This window comes from Schistocerca piceifrons, chromosome 7 (assembly GCF_021461385.2).
Source record: "Schistocerca piceifrons isolate TAMUIC-IGC-003096 chromosome 7, iqSchPice1.1, whole genome shotgun sequence".
Classification (NCBI taxonomy): domain Eukaryota; kingdom Metazoa; phylum Arthropoda; class Insecta; order Orthoptera; family Acrididae; genus Schistocerca; species Schistocerca piceifrons.
Genome location: NC_060144.1, coordinates 511,295,636 through 511,317,613, shown reverse-complemented (window position 1 = coordinate 511,317,613; position 21,978 = coordinate 511,295,636). Strand labels below are relative to the sequence as shown.

At 40.4% G+C, this 21,978-nt stretch overlaps 1 protein-coding gene across 1 annotated transcript in view; it reads left to right on the top strand.

Moving 5' to 3' along the window:
- Window positions 1-21,978, top strand: part of LOC124805224 — a 49,995-nt gene that overhangs the window by 14,622 nt on the left and 13,395 nt on the right. Inside the window, exons 2-3 of the mRNA XM_047265723.1 lie at window positions 10,533-10,640; window positions 19,263-19,869. Coding sequence (XP_047121679.1) covers window positions 10,533-10,640; window positions 19,263-19,869 — 715 coding nt within the window. The remainder of the gene's footprint in view (window positions 1-10,532; window positions 10,641-19,262; window positions 19,870-21,978) is intronic.

Below are 21,978 nucleotides of genomic sequence, written 5' to 3'. Positions count from 1 at the left end.
TTGAAATTACTAATTTTATGTAGAACATCTGCACATTCTTTTATGAGCCAGTGTTTGTTTAAGCAGACTACCTTTATGTTTGCCATTTCAGAAAGTATAATGTGCAGTTCATCAGTTTCAGAGTAACCAAGGTTTGGACATTTTTCTGCTAAACCGTTTATATTTAGACGCATCAAGATAGAATTTTTGTGTTTGTTTATGCTTTGAAGAGCCTCACTTGGTCCATTATATTTACAGTTTCCATTTTGGATCACCAATTTTGTTTTCTCACCCATTTCGGAAGTTTTCAGTTTCCCTTGCTTTTAATGATTCTGCGGATGTCTAAAATCATTTTGTTGAAAGTCATCAAACCTAACCTATTCAAGTGTAGCCCATCCTTTCCCAGACACTTACCACTTACAAATTGATTTGAGTCTACAGAGATTGCACCCAGCTTGTTGCACTGTTCCCTGATTCCACTGCCCAGTTATTTCAAAAATAATATTTATCTGTATTCACATAAGACAAAACAGAAATGAAGAGTTAACAATTGTCACCAAAGATACTTTTGCATAGTCAGTGATTAGTTCATTCCCTCCTTGTGATGAAGTGTATTAGGGATGTCACTGTAACATCGATGTGATATTGTTGTGATGGAAGTTCTCTAAAACAGAACAGGTGACAATCAGACAAGACAAAATAAGCCCCAAGACCACCTGTAAACAAGAAAGTGAATAAAAACACACATTTGTTTCTGAGTCGACTGGAAGGACTGAACCAGATACTTTGGAGGTTCTGTGTCAGACTAAGCTGTGACTTCCTGGACTTGCACCATAGGATCAAAAACTGTATTGTCCCTCTAAATGGATTGGGTATGCGCTACACATCAGTGGCTGCTAGCCAAGTAGCTCACTGTGTGTGGAGTGCACACAAGGGTTTTTTAAATTAGGTGACTCTCCATCCAATCCATATAATGATAGTTGTAGGAAACCCAGACGTATCAATGTAAGATCGAAAGAAATGCCTCCCACAGGTGAGAGTATTAAAATCATAGTGGTTAACTGGTGAAGCATTAGCAACAAAGTCTCAGAGTTTGAAGTGCCCCATAAAAGTACTGAAGCTCACATACTGCTAGTTACAGAAAGCTGACTGAAATTGATAGCAGTGAGATTTTTGGGTAAAATTTAATTGTATATTGAAAGGATAGGCCAATGGGAAATGGAGATGGTGTATTTGTCACAGTAGCCAAGAAACTCAAATGCACTGAGATAGCCGAGATAGAAACTGAAACTGCATGTGAGATTGTTTGGGCAAGACTCAGTATCAGGTGTGAGCATAAAATGGTAATTGGATTCTTCTATTGCCTACCAGACTCAGCTCCTGATGTATCTGAAAACTTTAGCAAATACCTCAGTTTGCTTGTATGTAAGTTCCGCAGTCTGTAATAGTCTGGGAGATTTTAATCATCCGACAGTCAATTGGGAAAATTACAATTTTGTTAGTGGTGAACATGATAAGACATCCTGTGAAACGTTACTAAATGCCTTCTCTGTCAACTACCTAGAACAGGTAATTCAAAACCCCACTCATAATGGAAATACGCTGGATCTAATGACAGCAAATAGACCTTACTGCTTTGAGGATGTCCACATCAGTGTCCATGGCGCGGTTGTGGCAACAATGATTACCAAAGTACAAAGGACAACTGAAACAAGCAGAAAGATATATATGTTCAGTAAACTAGATAAAAAACAGTAGTGTCATATCACAGTGAAGAACTTGAAACTCTCAGCACAGAGCAGGAGTGTGTGGAGGAACTGTGACTAAAGTTTGAAAGAATAGTTGATCATGTATTGGATAGATAAGTACCTAGTAGAGCAGTTCATAATAGAAGGGACCCTCCGTGGTATACAGTCACTGTAAAGAAAATTATAAAGAAGCAAGGACTCCTGCATAATAGGTGTAAAAGTATAGGACTGTAGATGGAGTGGTGCTGAATGAAATGTGTTTGGCTGTCAAGAGAGCAATGTGTGAAGCCTTCAGTGACTACCATAGCGGAATACTGTCAAATGATCTTCCACAAAGCCCCAAGAAATTCTGGTCATATGTAAAGGCTGTTAGTGGTACCAAAGTTAGTGTCCAGTCCCTAGCAAATGAGACAGAAAATGTAACTGAGGGTAACAAAGCAAAAGCTGAAATGCTTAACTCTGTTTTCAAATGTTCCTTTACAAAGTAAAACCCAGGAGAATTTTTCATGTTTAATCCTTGTGCTACTGGAAAGATGAGTGAAATCAGTATTAGTGTCAGTGTTGTTGAGAAACAGCTGGACTCATTAAAATTGATCAAAGCTCAAGGACCCTATCAGATTCTATACTGAATCTGCAGCTGAGTTAGCCCCTTTTCTAACTATAATCCATCATAGATCTCTTGAACAGCAAACCATGCCCATTAGTTGGAAGAAAGCACAGGTCACACCTGTCCACATGAAGGGTAGTAAAAGTGATCCACAAAATTAAGGTCCAATATCTTTGGAATTGATTTGTTGTAGGATCTTAGAATATAGTATGAGCTTGAACATAATGAGGTATGTTGAACAGAATGACCTCCTTCATGCCAGCCAGCATGGATTCTGAAAACTTTGATCATGTGAAATTCAACTTGTACTTTCCTCACATGACATACTGAAAGCTTTGGATCAAGGCAGTCAGGCAGATTCAATATTTCTTGATTTCCAAAAAGGATTTGACTCTGTACCACATGCACGCTTATTTTCAAAGACTCAATCATATGGGGTATCAAGTGAAATTTGTGACTGGATTGAGGACTTTTTGGCAGCTGGCTCACTCCTTGTAGATGATCTGCATCAGAACACTTCATGGGGTCTGTCACCCTTCGCTGTAGTTGATTCTCTCAAAGCAGAGGTACTGCTGATCAGTGCCTTTGAAATCCAGTGTGTAGCTGAGGGAATGCTTGACTTCTTCACATTCTGCAGCTGTTATAGGAGCAAAAGAAGATAACTTGTACTCATATCACGAAAACACATGTCCACTACTTTCCTTTTACAAACATATATTTCCTGGAATGGGTGTACAGATAATTACAGTGACTCATGAACTTGAGTAGAATACAATGTGATGTAGGAGATGTAGGCTCAACATGACAGTCAAGATTACAATATGTTTCATTTGTCACAAAACCATCTTGTCTTTTGTTTGCATTCTTGGAGAGTGTGACTGCTCTTTGATGGTCAAGCCACTGCCAAGCCATGACACCAAAATGTAAACGGCCTTGTCCACAGCAGGTAAAACCATTTATTTATCATTACCTCTTGTAGCTTTCTCATATTCCATGCCTCCTGTGTAATGTCTGCACATACAAAAACAAACACCCATGCACAGTATATGTTCCTGAACTTGCTCCATGTTTAATATTATTGTCATGACCATCATTCCTTGTACTACACAAGGAGTGTAAACCATCATTTGCGTAAATGGGTAAACGGTAAATAACACTTTATATTTTCCCACTCAAAGGAAAGATGTAGGGACCAAAATACAGGGTGAGTCACCTAACATTACCGCTGGATATATTTCGTAAACCACATAAAATACTGACGAACTGATTCCACAGACCGAACGTGAGGAGAGGGGCTAGTGTAATTGTTTAATACAAACCATACAAAAATCCACGGAAGTATGTTTTTTAACACAAACCTAAATTTTGTAAATGGAACCACGTTAGTTTTGTTAGCACATCTGAACATATAAACAAATACGTAATCAGTGCCGTTTGTTGTATTCTAAAATGTTGATTACATCCAGAGATATTGTAACCTAAAGTTGACGCTTGAAACCTCTGACGTTCAGTTGCGTGTTGTAACAAACACGGGCTACGGTCGGCGAGCAGCATCTGCAGGGACATGTTTACGATGACGACCGTGTTTACGAGTGTGGCTGTAGTGCACTGTTGTGGTTTGGTCTAGCTGTCGCAGTGTCTGCATGTAGCGCTTGCTGCTATTGTTATTCTGCATTCGTCTCCGCATGCAGTCCAACTGTAGTACACCATGTTACCAGACGTCTGTGATAGTGTAGTGTTGTAGGAATTGTGACCATGGTGTATTCGAACTCGGAAAAGGCGGAGATGATACTCATCTATGGCGAGTGTCGACGAAATGCAGCTGAAGCCTGCAGGGTGTATGCAGAACGGTACCCGGACAGAGAGCATCCAATGTGCCACACATTGCAAAACATCTACCGCCAACTGTATGCAACAGGTATGGTCGTAGCACGCAAACGGGTCTGTAACAGGCCCGTCACAGGAGAAGCGGGTGCAGTTGGTGTGTTAGCTGCTGTTGCCATGAACCCACACATGAGTACACGGGACATTGCGAGAGCCGGTGGACTGAGTCAAAGTAGAGTCATGCGCATACTGCATCGTCACCGTTTTCACCCGTTTCATGTGTCGCTACATCAGCAATTACATGGTGATGACTTTAATCATCGAGCGCAATTCTGTCAATGGGCATTAACAGAGAATGCGTTGCAGTTCTACCTGTTTACCGATGGAGTGGGTTTCACAAACCACGGGACAGTGAATCTACAGAACATCCATTACTGGTCCGTGGACAATCCTCGCTGGCTCAGACAGGTAGAGCGACAGCGACCGTGGACTGTAAATGTATGGTGCGGAATCATTGGCGACCACCTCTTTGGTCCTCACTTCATTGCAGGGACCCAAACAGCTGCAAAATACATCGCGTTTCTACAGAATGATCTGCCAACATTGCTCGAAAATGCCCCACTGGAAACGCGTCGACGTATGTGGTATCAGCATGATGGTGCACCTGCACATTCTGCAATTAACACTAGGCTGACACTTGACAGGATGTTCGACGGGCGTTTCATAGGACGTGGAGGACGCATAAATTGGCCAGCCCGTTCTCCTGATCTTACACCTCTGGACTTCTTTCTGTGGGGTACGTTAAAGGGGAATGTGTACCGTGATGTGCCTACAACCCCAGAGGATATGAAACAACGTATTGTGGCAGCCTGCGGCGACATTACACCAGATGTACTGCGGCGTGTACGACATTCATTATGCCAGAGATTGCAATTGTGTGCAGCAAATGATGGCCACCACATTGAACATCTATTGGCCTGACATGTCGGGATACAGTCTATTCACCCTCCGTAATTGAAAACGGAAACCACGTGTGTACGTGTACCTCACCCCTCATGGTAATGTACATGTGCGTCAGTGAAAAAGACCAATAAAAAGGTGTTAGCATGTGGACGTAATGTGCTGTTCCAGTCTCTTCTGTACCTAGGGTCCATCACCGTTCCCTTTGGATCCCTACGTAATTCGGTGCTCTCCGATACACACGATCGAACAGCGGAGGAGTGGTACTCAAGCGTCAACTTTAGGTTACAATATCTCTGGATCTAATTAACATTTTACAATGCAACAAACGGCACTGATTACGTATTTGTTTGTGTGTTCAGATGTGCTAACAAAACTAATGGGGTTCCATTTAAAAAAACGTAGGTTTGTGTTAAAAACATACTTCCGTGCATTTTTTTAATGATTTGTATTAACCAATTACACTAGCCCCTCTCCTCATGTTCGGTCTGTGGAATTGATTCGTCAGTATTTGATGTGGTTTAAGAAATATATCCAGCGGTAATGTTAGGTGACTCACCCTGTATATATTTGTCTCTACTATCAGGTAAGTCTATTCGATTATAGAACTAATTTGGAGAAAACTTTCGTATCATGACCACCAGTCATTATTCAGCTTCATACTTCTGTATTCACTGCACTTACACTCCTTCTAAGGGTGGTCACTGTGTCAAACCTTTATACCATTATAAATGTGGGTGTTCCCTTGTTTCCCTAAAATTAAATATGGTACAGGATGGATTCACCTGATCAAGGTATAGACCACACCTTCTATGGGTCCCTTCTGTGGGTCTGGCTAACCTTGCCTCTCTTCTACCTACATTAAATGGTGCAGGTCATTCCTGCCACGGATTCACCTGGCCAAGGTATAGGCCGTTCCTCCTACGGATCTGCCTACTCTTTTCCTCTTCTACACCTCATTCGCTATTTCGGCATGCCCCATCTTAACTTTATCAGTAAACACAGCACTAGCCTTATTTTACTATATTTTCTCACTCTAAATGAGGAGTTTCTCCCATAACTGCTTTCTGCTGACATTAACTGATTGCTCTCCATCTAACTATCTTAACTCATATCTTCTAACTTCTTCTTCTTCCTTTTTTCTTTTTTTTTAAAAAACATATCTAACATCACTTTGTATGTATACTTCTCATGCTTGTTATGTATCTTGCTTCTACTTGCTGATACATACAGTACAGCTTATCCTTTACTTTCTAATAATTACTAGATTTAGATAGCACAAAGATTACTAGTTATCAAACCTTCTTGTTCTCTTATTAAGATCTTGCTTCTTATTTGGCTATGCATATTAGCACACTGTCAGTTTGTCTTGCCTTCCATCTCCTACCTGGGCTCTTCTCCTCTACAACGTATGGTGTGACTAACATGTGTCACTTCCTTGAAATATTAATTTATATTGAAGTTTATTAACTAAGCCCATTTCTGTCTTCATAAACATACTGATGCAATTATTATTGAACAAATTCTAGATGCTACATGTACAGCTGTTGGGGTCATATTTTTAGTTATATTTCTGGAAGAGGTAGTAGTAGTAGAAGGTATAATAGAAATAAAAGATAATAGAATAGTCAAGGAAGATAGAAATTGTCTCTGAGAAAACTAAGATAGAAATACAGAAATATTTAACCCAGACACCAGTGGTTGTCAATCTACCGGATTCACAAAGGATGCAAACTCTCCTGGGGCCTTAAATCTTTTAATCATATGTATATTGGATAATCCTTTATATTGCCCTGTAGCAGGGTTTATTATATATACTACCTTTGGGTGGAGTATGTTCTGAACTTTAAAAGGTCCAATGTAACACTGAAGACATTCGCTCATTTCCTTCTTTAAATTGAAGCTGTAATGAAAATCCTATAATGACACCAAATCATTTATTTGAAAGTTTGGTACAATAGCCTTAACAGTTCTCTTTTTTGTGCCTATGTAATCAAATTCTCTTGTACCTACTCTTACAACTGTTCCACGTTAATTGGTGGTGAATTTGTCTTGTAAACAATTTTAACAAGGAATCTTATATAAGGGCTTTATTCATATTTTCTACAGGAGCTAGTCCTCTTGACACATGGAGTAATTCATTAAGGATTACTTGAAATTCCGGCTCTAATTGTACCCAGGCAGTCTGCCTTGTAGAACAGTGTGTTTTACACAATCTTCCTTCATAATACATTCACAAGAGTTAAGTGTGTGGACTATGCTTGGATATAGTTACTTGTCTTACCCCTTCCCAAGTCAAGAATTCCCTAAAATTATGGCTAATAAATTGTGGGCCATTATCAATTAATAGGCATTGTTGTTTGTTGGAAATACTCTTGCAAACAATGCATTTCTCTATTGGTATTTGCTTGTTTAATGGAATAAAGTTCATTCTTAGAGAAGGTGTTAGTATTAGGCGATTCTTCAACTCTTGAGGCAACTGGTCAAAGTACTTGTAGTGTTAGTTAATTTAGTTTCTATTTCCCGTTTGACATGTTCTGTTATCTCTAATTTTAGTTCTTCTTTCCTATTTTTTTCCTTGACAACCAGTATATTACTTTTAGACTCTATTTTGTCAGATAGTTCCTTAACATTAGAATCTACTCTGTCAGATAATGCCTTAATATCAGAATCTACTTTGTCTGATAGTACCTTGATATTAGAATCTACTTTGTCAGGTAATTCCTTCTTAGTATCAGATAATTGATTCCTAAAGTCAGACAGTTCCTTATTTGTTGAAACTACTTTGTCAGATAATTTCTTAAAATTAGAATTCATTTCATCAGACAGTTGTTGCCATAAACCTTTAAACCATTCTGGAGCCTTTGTGGCCATTTTTGTTGTAATGACTGGCATATAATGCAAATATTCTCTATTATGTACCCTCCTTTACTGCACAGTTTTGTTAATGTGATAACAATGAAGCAACGTGTCACTGTCTAGACAAAAAAATTCAAAGTGGATTTCTCTGTTTTGTGAACAGCTCACTCTATCCAATGAACTGCATCTCCTGTTACATAGCCGATGCAACTGCGTGTATGTGGCCATGTACTGCAATTGTTTGCACTGCCTGGTGCAGATAGTGTCTGGAAAATAGTGATAGGTGGACTGCACTGGGTCGCACAGCAGCATCATTGCAGCGTTGCTCCACTACTACTGCGACCTCGACGATGTCAGGATTCGAAATGTTCTTCTCCGTTTAATCCTGGTTGTTCTTGGCAATATTGTGCTTTACCACTCGTTGAATTTCAAGATTTTGTAAATCTATAGTTCCTTCCTTTTGCTTCAACACTTCGTGTCCTCTTCACTGATAACCATATGAAATGTTTTTGTTGTTGGATTATGGTTTTATGTAGCTGCTGGATCGCTCCTTGTAGTTGTAGCTGAGTCAGAACGCTTCATGAGATCTGTCACTCCAACGTAACATGTGACCCTTTTTCTTTTAATCCAGTCGCCCTTGTTGATTCTCTTAAAGTAGAGGTTCTGATAATCAGTGCCTCTGAAGTCCCATGTAGGTGAGGAAATGCTTGACTTCTTCACATTCTGCAGCTGTAATTGGAGCAAAAGAAGATAACTTCCACTCATGTCATGAAAAAGCATGTCCACTATTTTCCTTTCACAAACATATATTTCCTTGAATGGGTGTACAGACCATTAGAGTTACTTGAGAATTTGAGTAGAAGACAGATTTACATATGAGATATGTCTCAAAGGCTCAACATGACAACCAAGATTACTATATATTTAATTTGTCACACAGCCATCTTGTCTTCTGTTTTCATTCTTGGAGAGTGTGGCTGCTCTTTGATGGTCAAGCCACCGCCAAGCCGCGATGCCAAAACGTAAACGGCCCTACCCACAGCAGGTAAAGCCATTTAATTGTCACTACCTCTCGCCGTTTTCTCATATTTCATGCTTCCCATTTAGTGTCTGCACACGTGCGTGTGTGCGCGCTCTCGCACACACACACACACACACACACACACACACACACACACACACACACACACACACACACACACACGAACGCCTGTGCACAGTATAAGTCCCGTGACTGACTCCCTACTTAATATTATTCTGTCACGATCAGCTTTCCTTGTACTACACAAGGGGTATGAAATGTTTGCCTAAACAGAATGTAACACTTCAACACAGTATGTTGTCTTGGATGGAGAGTCATCATAATATGTAGAAATAATTTCATGTGCTGCAGGGAAGCGTGTTGGGACCCTTGCTGTTCATATTGTATATTAATGACCTTGCAGACAATATTAATGGAACCTCAGACTGTTTGAAAATGATACAGTTATCTATAATGAAGTACTGTCTGAAAGAGGCTGCATAAGTATTCAGTCAGATCTTGATAAGATGTCAATGGGGTGCACAGATCAACAGCTTGCTTTAAATGTTCAGAAATGTAAAATTGTGCTCTTCACAAAATGAAAAAACATAATCTCATATGACTACAATATCAATGAGTTGCCGTTGGAATCTGCCAACTCATACAAATGCCTGAGTGTAACACTTTGTAAGGATATGAAATGCATACTCACACAGGTTTAGTTGTGGGTAAAGCAGATCATATACTTCGGTTTACTGTTAGAATACTGGGGAAGTGCAATCAGTATACAAAGGAAATTGCTTACAAATCACTCGTGTGACCAGTTCCAGAATATTGCTCAAGTGTGTGGGGTCTGTACCAAATAAGACTAGCATGGGATACTGAATGTATGCAGATAAGGGTAGCAGGAATGGTCACAGATCGGTTTGACCCATGGGAAAGTGGTATAGAGACACTGAAGAAACTGAACTGGTAGGCTCTTGAAGACAGACATAAACTATCCTGAAAAAGTCTACTAACAAAGTTTCAAGAACTGACTTTAAATGATGACTCTATGAATACACCACACCCCTACACATTTTTCACACAGGGATTGTGAGGACATAACTAGAATAATTACAGCAAACACAGAGGTATTCAAACGATCATTTTTCCCCTCACTCCATACGTGAATGGAATGGGAAGACACCCTAATAACCGGTTCAATGGGATTTACCCACTGCCATGCACGTGACGGGGGTTAGCAGAGTATGGATGTAGATGTATAATTGAGGTAAATTACACAACTAGGAGCCACTATTGGGAATTTGTTTCATACCTTCCTAACAAAGGATGTTTGGACCCATATAAATATGAACTTTCTGCAATGTCTTTATGTCACGAATAAATCCCTGAAGTCTATATCTGCTATGAGTTAGGCCACACCATAGAGTCTTATGTGAGTATGAGCAACTTTTTTTATTTTTGTGTGTGCATGTGATATCTTGTAACTTACTTTTTAATTAACTTTATGACAGAATTTCTGCACTTCCAGGAGCAGTCCTTATGACTACTACAAGAATGTGGTACACAGACGTAGTCATACTCCGAGGAATCATCCTATAGTGGAGGAAATACAAAAGAAATTTAATTCAATGTATGGGTATGTAACTGAATACATTGTAAAGCACACATAAATGGGCATCTTTACAGTGGCAGTAACTCTCAAAGTATATCATTTATTCATTAATGTGTTCATTACTTTCAGTACTGTAGCATCATTTGTAATTTCAATTTGTGGCCGATACAATTTTGGCTCCCCCATTAACAATGGATCTTGGTGAACTGGGGTGGCTTGTGTGCTTCAGTGATACAGACAGCCATAGTGTAGGAGCAACCACAGTGGAGGGGTATCTGTCAAGAAGCCAGACTAACATATGGAACCTGGAGAGGGGAAGCAGCCTTTTCAGTAGTTGTAGGGTCAACCACTGGATCAATGACTGATGTGGCCTTGATACATGAGCCAACTTGGCCTTACTATAGTGGCAATGTGAACTGCCAAAACCAAGAGGAGTAAACTAGAGTAGAATGTCGCAAGATAAACTTTCGGTCAACAAGGCCTTTGTCAAAAATAGATAACACACACACACACACACACACACACACACACACACACAAATGCAACTCACACACACATGACTGCAGCCTCTGGCAGCTGAAGCCACAATGGCAGTGTAAAAGTCTTCTTACTGTGCCTATCTGCAACTCTGCATCTATGCTATATTTTCCACTGATACGAATGTTGTCAATTGTACGTTGTCTATTTTTGACAAAGGCCTTGTAGACTGAAAGCTAACTTTCCAACGGTCTTTTTGCTGTGCCTTTCTGCGACTCAGATTCATCAGTATACAGAGGCAGAAAGGTTACTTACAACTTGTACAGGGAACAGACTGCAGTTATAAAGACTTGAAGGACGTGAAACAGAAGCTAGTTTTGAGAATGAGATGATTGTAGCCTATCCCTTATGTTATTTGATCTGTGCATTGAGTAAGCTGTGTGAGAAACCAAGGAGGAATTTGGAAAGGGAATTAAAGTTCGGGGAGAAGGAATAAAAAATTTGCAGTTTGCCGATGACATAGTAATTCTATCAGGGTTGTTTAAGAACTTAGAAGATCAGGCAGATAGATTGGATAGTTTCTTGAAAAGGACTTATAAGGTGAACATCAATAGAAGTAAAACAAGGGTAATGGAATATAGTCAAATTAAATCAGGTGATGCTCAGGGAGTTAGATTAGGAAATGAGACTCTAAAAATAGTACATAAGTTTTGGAAAATGATTGATAATGGCCAAAGTAGGGAAGATATAAAATGCAGACTGACAGTGGCAAGAAAATCATTTCTGGAAAAAAGGAATTTTATCACATCTAATATTAATTTAAGTGTTAGGAAGTCTTTTTTGTCGATATTTTTCTGGAGTGCAACTATGTATGTAAGTGAAACGAAGGTGATATGAATTTCACACAAGAAGAAAACAGAACCTTTTGTAATGTGGTGCTATTGAAGAATGCTGAATATTAGATGGGTGGATTGAATAACATGATAGGAGATATGGAACTGAATTGAGAAAAAAAGAGAAATTTATATCACAACTCACAACTTCACTAAAATAAGGGGTCAGTTGATAGAACACATCCTGAGGCATAAAGAAATTATCAATTTGATAAAGGAAATAAGTGTGGCTGGTAAAAATTGTAGAGGGAGACCAATGCTTGAATGCAGTAAGCAGGTTCAAATGGATTTAGGTTGTGGTAGTTACGTACCTTGCCGTTGGTGGGGAGGCTTGCGTGCCTCAGCGATACAGATAGCCGTACCGTAGGTGCAACCACAACGGAGGGGTATCTGTTGAGAGGCCAGACAAACATGTGGTTCCTGAAGAGGGGCAGCAGCCTTTTCAGTAGTTGCAAGGGCAACAGTCTGGATGATTGACTGATCTGGCCTTGTAACAATAACCAAAACGGCCTTGCTGTGCTGGTACTGCGAACGGCTGAAAGCAAGGGGAAACTACAGCCGTAATTTTTCCCGAGGGCATGCAGCTTTACTGTATGATTACATGATGATGGCGTCCTCTTGGGTAAAATATTCCGGAGGTAAAATAGTCCCCCATTCGGATCTCCGGGCGGGGACTACTCAAGAGGATGTCGTTATCAGGAGAAAGAAAACTGGCGTTCTACGGATCGGAGCGTGGAATGTCAGATCCCTTAATCGGGCAGGTAGGTTAGAAAATTTAAAAAGGGAAATGGATAGGTTGAAGTTAGATATAGTGGGAATTAGTGAAGTTCGGTGGCAGGAGGAACAAGACTTCTGGTCAGGTGACTACAGGGTTATAAACACAAAATCAAATAGGGGTAATGCAGGAGTAGGTTTAATAATGAATAGGAAAATAGGAATGCGGGTAAGCTACTACAAACAGCATAGTGAACGCATTATTGTGGCCAAGATAGATACGAAGCCCACACCTACTACAGTAGTACAAGTTTATATGCCAACTAGCTCTGCAGATGACGAAGAAATTGAAGAAATGTATGATGAAATAAAAGAAATTATTCAGATTGTGAAGGGAGACGAAAATTTAATAGTCATGGGTGACTGGAATTCGAGTGTAGGAAAAGGGAGAGAAGGAAACATAGTAGGTGAATATGGATTGGGGGACAGAAATGAAAGAGGAAGCCGCCTGGTAGAATTTTGCACAGAGCACAACATAATCATAACTAACACTTGGTTTAAGAATCATAAAAGAAGGTTGTATACATGGAAGAACCCTGGAGATACTAAAAGGTATCAGATAGATTATATAATGGTAAGACAGAGATTTAGGAACCAGGTTTTAAATTGTAAGACATTTCCAGGGGCAGATGTGGACTCTGACCACAATCTATTGGTTATGACCTGTAGATTAAAACTGAAGAAACTGCAAAAAGGTGGGAATTTAAGGAGATGGGACCTGGATAAACTAAAAGAACCAGAGGTTGTACAGAGATTCAGGGAGAGCATAAGGGAGCAATTGACAGGAATGGGGGAAATAAATACAGTAGAAGAAGAATGGGTAGCTTTGAGGGATGAAGTAGTGAAGGCAGCAGAGGATCAAGTAGGTAAAAAGACGAAGGCTAGTAGAAATCCTTGGGTATCAGAAGAAATATTAAATTTAATTGATGAAAGGAGAAAATATAAAAATGCAGTAAGTGAAACAGGCAAAAAGGAATACAAACATCTCAAAAATGAGATCGACAGGAAGTGCAAAATGGCTAAGCAGGGATGGCTAGAGGACAAATGTAAGGATGTAGAGGCCTATCTCACTAGGGGTAAGATAGATACCGCCTACAGGAAAATTAAAGAGACCTTTGGAGAGAAGAGAATGACTTGTATGAATATCAAGAGCTCAGATGGAAACCCAGTTCTAAGCAAAGAAGGGAAAGCAGAAAGGTGGTAGGAGTATATAGAGGGTCTATACAAGGGCGATGTACTTGAGGACAATATTATGGAAATGGAAGAGGATGTAGATGAAGATGAAATGGGAGATATGATACTGCGTGAAGAGTTTGACAGAGCACTGAAAGACCGGAGTCGAAACAAGGCCCCCGGAGTAGACAATATTCCATTGGAACTACTGACGGCCGTGGGAGAGCCAGTCCTGACAAAACTCTACCATCTGGTGAGCAAGATGTATGAAACAGGCGAAATACCATCAGACTTAAAGAAGAATATAATAATTCCAATCCCAAAGAAAGCAGGTGTTGACAGATGTGAAAATTACCGAACTATCAGCTTAATAAGTCACAGCTGCAAAATACTAACACGAATTCTTTACAGACGAATGGAAAAACTAGTAGAAGCCAACCTCGGGGAAGATCAGTTTGGATTCCGTAGAAACACTGGAACACGTGAGGCAATACTGACCTTACGACTTATCTTAGAAGAAAGATTAAGGAAAGGCAAACCTACGTTTCTAGCATTTGTAGACTTAGAGAAAGCTTTTGACAATGTTGACTGGAATACTCTCTTTCAAATTCCGAAGGTGGCAGGGGTAAAATACAGGGAGCGAAAGGCTATTTACAATTTGTACAGAAACCAGATGGCAGTTATAAGAGTCGAGGGACATGAAAGGGAAGCAGTGGTTGGGAAGGGAGTAAGACAGGGTTGTAGCCTCTCCCCGATGTTCAATCTGTATATTGAGCAAGCAGTAAAGGAAACAAAAGAAAAATTCGGGGTAGGTATTAAAATTCATGGAGAAGAAATAAAAACTTTGAGGTTCGCCGATGACATTGTAATTCTGTCAGAGACAGCAAAGGACTTGGAAGAGCAGTTGAATGGAATGGACAGTGTCTTGAAAGGAGGATATAAGATGAACATCAACAAAAGCAAAACAAGGATAATGGAATGTAGTCTAATTAAGTTGGGTGATGCTGAGGGAATTAGATTAGGAAATGAGGCACTTAAAGTAGTAAAGGAGTTTTGCTATTTGGGGAGCAAAATAACTAATGATGGTCGAAGTAGAGAGGATATAAAATGTAGGCTGGCAATGGCAAGGAAAGCGTTTCTGAAGAAGAGAAATTTGTTAACATCCAGTATTGATTTAAGTGTCAGGAAGTCATTTCTGAAAGTATTCGTATGGAGTGTAGCCATGTATGGAAGTGAAACATGGACGATAAATAGTTTGGACAAGAAGAGAATAGAAGCTTTCGAAATGTGGTGCTACAGAAGAATGCTGAAGATTAGATGGGTAGATCACATAACTAATGAGGAAGTATTGAATAGGATTGGGGAGAAGAGAAGTTTGTGGCACAACTTGACCAGAAGAAGGGATCGGTTGGTAGGACATGTTCTGAGGCATCAAGGTATCACCAATTTAGTATTGGAGGGCAGCGTGGAGGGTAAAAATCGTAGAGGGAGACCAAGAGATGAATACACTAAGCAGATTCAGAAGGATGTAGGTTGCAGTAGGTACTGGGAGATGAAAAAGCTTGCACAGGATAGAGTGGCATGGAGAGCTGCATCAAACCAGTCTCAGGACTGAAGACCACAACAACAACAACATAGTTACGTAGAGATGAAGAGCGATGAAGAGCATAGATTGGCATTGAGAGATGCATCAAACCAGTCTTCAGACTGAAGACCACAACAACAACAAGCAACATAATTTTGGCTGTAGTTTCTTCATTCAAAAATCGTCCACCTGAAATTTCAGTGCAGACATACATGAATAAACAAATATTTTTGAGAATTTTCAGAAGTTACAAGCTATAGAACTTAATCTAGTGTGCATTATGTATTTCACAGTAAATCTGTGACATTTGTTACAGTTTTTGTAGTGGATATAACAACTATTGTATCATGTTACATTTAGGTTAGGGATATAGTAATCAATAGAATTTCATCTACATTCACAATAATCAGTTTAATGAGAAAAGTGTCTCAGGTGGAATTACTGAGAGAAATGTTAGAGAAATGAGAGAAATAAAGTATCCTAACATATTACCTGTTTTTGTCCACATAACATTTGTCTTCTGCAGTGATGTTTCCATAATTGCACTTAACATGCTGAATGATTTGACATGTTTACAACAGTACTACATGACTCAAATGATGCATATTAATCTGTGTTAGTGAGTATTTAATTTCTAATTATTTTCATGTACATAATAAGAAATTAAATACTCCATCACATTCTGTTATGCAAATTAAGTAGGCAGTATTTGAACCATGTAGTACTGTCATAAACATGTCATATCATTCATAATGTACATGTTAACATGGATGTTTTTCACTAATGCAGAAGATGAATGTTATGTGTTCAAACACAGGTCATGCATTAAAATACTCTATTTCTCTGATTTTCTGTGCATTTCCCTTATTAATCCCACCTGAGACACTTCTCATTAAATCTAACAAGTGTGTCATTTTGTTGCTAGGTGAAAAACTGGAACAGGTGTAATGTCTGTTATGTATATATACAGTCCAAAATGTCTCCCCTGAGGCCTCTCTCCACCCCTACCACTCCATGCTCAACATGCTCCATAAAAGTCCATAAACCCAGTCACCCAGTGCACACCATTGCGGCTGATTACTGCACCTCCACAGTGAGAATTTTTGCTGTTGTGGACCAACACCACAAGCTTATTAATGGTAACATACCATCTTATATAAATGACACCAACAATTTCCTCTGCTGACTCACTGCAGTTCCTTTACCACAAGCTGCCCTTGCGTCACTGTTGATGCCACCTCTCTCTGCACAGCAATCCCCAATGCCCACGACCTTGCCACTATTGAATATTACATTTCCCAATACCTGACTGACTCCAAACCCACGACCTCCTTCTTGGTCACTGTGACCAACAATATACTCACCCACAATTACTTCTCCTCTGATGGCATCACCTACAAACAATCCATCTACAGCAATCAGTACCCACCTGGTACCATGCTGTGCCAACTGTGGAGGTGCAGTAATCAGCCGCAATTGTGTTCAACTACCTGTCATCATGCTCTGAAATGAGGAATATCCTACCCAATATCCTTCTAACTTCTCCCACAGTGGTATTCCACCACCCACCAAACCTACACAATATCCTTGACCATCCCTACACCACTCCTATTCCCAGCCTCTTGCCTCATTGCTCTTGTCCCTGCAATAGACTTAGATGCAAGACCTGTCCCATACAGCCTCCCATCACCACCTACTTGAGTCTGGTCACAAACATCACCTATCTCATCAAAGGCAGGGCTACCAGTGAAAGCATGCATGTGATCTACAGACTAAGCTACCCACTGTGCTATGTTCTATGTGAGACATGACAACCAACAAGCTGTCTGTCAGCTGGAATGGCCGCTTACAAACTTTGGTCAAGAAACAACTGGACCACGCAGTTACTGAACATGCTGCCCAGCACAACAGGCTTCATTTCAATGACGGCTTCACAGCCTGCATCATCTGGATCTTTCCTACCAACAGCTGCTTTTCTGAAATGTGCAGGAGGGAACTCTCTCTGCAATATATCTTATGTTCTCTTAACTAACTCCCCTGGCCTCCACCTTTTATGTTCTCGTAACTAATTCCCCTGGCCTCAACCTTTGCTAGTCCCTGTCATTCACCCCCTTCCCTACTACCACTCCAGCACTACACAGCCTTCTTTCCACTAACACACCTACTAGTCTCACTTTCCCTCCCTCCTCCTCTATTTCTCTCCTTTTCAATTCTCCTCCTCCACCCCTCCCCTCCCCCCCCCCCCCCCCACCAAAAAAACCCTCCTGATTGCACCTGGCAGCCCTCCCCTGTCCCTGTTCCCACCAAGTCCCTGCATGCTCCCACAAGTAGAACTCTGCCCTCCCCCACCTCTACCCTGCTATTCCTCCCCATCCTCACCCCATGAACACACCACCCTGATTGCTTCTCCTGTCAGGCACAGTTGCTGGCAGTCCGGCTGCATTGGTCAGAGACAGCGGTCATGTGTGTTTGAGTTGTGCTTGTGTGTGTGTTTTCTATCTTAGAAGAAAGCTGAAAGCTCATATGTATAGCAGTCTTTTTGTTGTGCCTGCCTGCAACTCAACATCGGAAATCTATCCTTTTCTTAATCCTAGAAATTTCATTACAGCTGACTCAAATGCCTAACTATGGTGGACTGTACTGTTTTTGTCTTACTTTTAGGTTATGAAATTAACTTCTTGTTTGTCCATTTGTTTGGCTGTCTTCACAACGTTTTCAAATATAGCTTTATAATGTCTAACATACTCAGTAAAATACCTCTTTTTATTATTTCAATTCATTGAGGAGTTACCTCTTCCTGAAATTAGCAGTTTTTATACCCAGAGTTATCCATTGAAGTTTACTACCGTAATAATTTTGTTACATGTGGTTCTAAATGAAAAAGTTTCATTAAACATTTCAACAGTGTCTAAGGCTTCAGATAAATATAAAAATTTGCCTATGATGCAGTCATTCTTGACTAGTGCATCTAGTACCAATCTTGTAAACTTTATTATGGCTGATCATACTACTTCAGAAACTGAATTGTGTTTCATTTAGGAGACTATATTTATTCAGACAGTTTAGTAGTCTGTCTGTCATGATCCATTTTTTATTGATTGAGGATGAAGATATCAAATAGACAGATCAGTAATTATCAGTTTCTCCATGTTTGGAGATTACTGCTGCTCTGCAGCTGAGTACTGAATTAATGAGTAACTGCTCCAGTTTGATAAAATGTTCTTTATTTTCGTACATGACTGGTTTTGGCTTTTATGCTGAAGCCATTTTCCAGAGGATCTGAAAATTGTGCTGTGGTGAAGAAAGGCCAAATAATATAATGTTGCCTATATGAAAGTGATGTGAGGTACCAATAGGAAGGTGAAACTTGGCTTTCAAGCTCATCAAGAATTTGCCCAGCATCATATTATTTGTGCAACTCATTAACAATACTGAGATGGAACTTGTACTGTATGGCACTCTTTCATGACATAATAGTTATGCAATTTTCGAGCACTAGAGTATGCTGAAGGAAATTTATGATTTGCTGTTGTGTAGAGTATAGTTTTGGTTACTAAATTCATTGTGATCTTTGAAATTCATGTTTTTATCAAAGTTTTCATCGTCATTTAATTTTTAGCAAACTGTTGCATGTGCCATGATTATATGAGATTGTACTAGATTAGATAGAAAGCTGTTTGGATAGTCCTTGTCTGGAATATAACTTCTCAATTCTTTGTAATCATTATACATATATTGTTGTAGGCATCATTTCCAAAATGCGACATCAGATACTTCTTGTGCTTCCACATCTCTTGCACATGAGTCTCCAATGGAAACAGATAGTACTGAACAAGAAAGCAGCATACCAAAATTTAGTAACTTCTACAAGGAATATTTGCAAAAACAGCAGTCAACACCTGAAGAAATTAAAATCTCGGATTCTCGTCTGTATTGTAATACTGACAAGTATACTTCAGAAGAAAATGAAATTGAAAATGATGAAAGGAAGAAGGATGGTACAAACAAAGGACATGGACACTTCATGCTGGCAGAGAATTTTCTACACACAATTGAAGAAAGACAGTCAGTAAGCAATAAAGAGAATGACTCGCCACCAGAATATTCAAAAACTAAATCTGACGATGAATGTTCATCAAGTTCAAGTCAAGAGTACTGCTCACAGAATGACAATTTTTGCTTTTGTCCATTGTTAGAAGGAAAGGAGGATGGAGTGACTCCCAGCAGAGATAAAATGATACCTAAAACCTGGACGGTCAAGCATAATTCTGCAACTGCTGATAGCAAACGAACTGCTGGCGGTAAAATTGATGTTCTCAGTGAAAGCCCTGCCTCAGATACATCAGAAGAGGTAAGTTTATTCGTAATATTGTTGTTTGATTTATAAACCATGAAATTTTTGTGGTATGTTTGCACTTTTAAGTGTTATTTTTAGTTTGATATATAATTATGCACTTCTTAAATTGAAAAAAATCTATATTAGCACAATGTTTTACATAGAAAAGAAGTGACTACTGACATATAGTGAAATAAGAAGACGTGGAACAGGACAGACTTGTACAAATCTCATAGAATCTCTAGTTTCTGAATTTTTAGACATTTCTTCGTCACTGAAAAAGGAAAATAGAAAGAGGAGAAAATAAAAAAGAAAGGTAAAGGTTTTAGAGGCACGGAAAAGTCTTCCATACTCTGGGTAAGGGTGTATCAAGTATAAGAAAGTATTCAAACGCTATAGGTGGGTAAACAAGATTATCAATTACCACAATGACTGTAATGAACTGATGCTCACTGATATGATGGTGGAAATTGTGGGAATGAAATAAAAGATAAAAAACAGAAAAAATATGAAAATAGAAGGAAGATGAATAAATAATAAGAAAATAATAAAAAGGAGACAGATGCTATAGAGATACATAGGAGATATATTGATGCAGAACTTACGAGGGAAAAGAGAGGCAACACTACCATTGCATTGAAAGGAAAGGCAAAGGGAAAGAGATTAGACCTTAAGAAATTAAATGAGTTCGTACTGTTATTTGGGATGTAAATTCATTTGGAGTGTTACAAAATGAGTGGCAGTCAATGTAGTAATTTCAGAATTTATTTCTTGAGACCAAATTTGCAGTAATCCATGTTGCATTTTCACAGACAGCTGCTGACTTGGTGAAAAGAGATTTAGAACATAGATACTGAAGTTGAGAAACATATCTGTTGTTTCCTTCTTCTTCAAAGTATTTTAATTCTGATGTAACTCTTCAGGTTTTCCCGACGAGATCTTGACATGTGGAATAATCGGGTCTACTGCCGAATGTTTGTGTCGCTCTGGCACAATATTTCGGCCACGTAACTCATTACCTTCTTCGGGTGCTACCTGAGACTGCTGTATTGGAGGATCTTGTCCAGTATTTATGCCCACAGGGCGCTGGGTGCTCTCTTTGCTGTCTGCACCCGCCTGGCACTGCTTGTAATGTGTTGTCTCTTCCCTGGAGCTCCCTCAGACATCCGCACCCGACTTGGTCGCCATCTGTGGCAGCTCTCTGAGGCCTGTCCTGTGTTGGGCGTTCCGTTCGTGGTCTGCGCCCACCAGGTGCTACTCCTGAGGTTTTGGCCCCTCCCTACTGCTCCCACAAACTTAAGCGCCCGGCTCGTCCACCATCTGTTGTCGTGGCAGCTGTCTGGGGCCGGACCTGCGTTTGGTGTTCTGATTGTGGTCCGTGCCCGCTTGGTGCTGCTCCTGAGGTGTTGGCACTTCCCTGGTGCTCTGATGGATGTCTGCACCCGCCTCGTCCACCATCTGCAGTTGTGGCAGCTGTCTGAGGCCTGTCTCCCGCCAGGGCCTCTGTTCACGGTCCGCACCCGCCTGGCGCTGCTTGTAAGGTGTTGTCTCTTCCCCGGTGCTCCCTCGGACATCCGCTCCTGACTTGGTCTCCATCTCTGGCAGCTCTCTGAGGCCCATCCTTTGTTGGGCGCTCAATTCGTGGTCTGTGCCCACCTGGCGCTGCTCCTGAGGTGTTGGTGCTCCGACGGTTGTCCGTGCTCGGCTCGTCCATCATCTGCAATCGTGGCGGCTGTCAGAGGCCCGTCCTGCATCGGGAGTTGCGTTCGCAGTCCGTGCCCGCCTGGCGCTGCTCCTGTGGTGTTACTACTTCTTGAGGAGTTTCTTGGTTCATTTCGTTGGGCCCTGATAAGCTCCAGAGCCAGACTCCATGTCGAGCTGAGCTGGTAACCGCTGTCTCGGTTTATTAGGTTGTCTGTGACGTTGATCTCGATGGACTCCTTTATGACACTGTCCCAAAATCTTGGCGTCTGTGTCACAATTTTGGTGTTGTTGCAGTCCATTGAGTGGCCGAGCTCCAGACAGTGCTCCGCTACGGCAGATTTTGTTGCCTGTCTGTGTCTGGTGTGCCTCTGATGATCTTTGCACCTGACGTCCACCGTCCTGGTTGTCTGGCCAATGTGT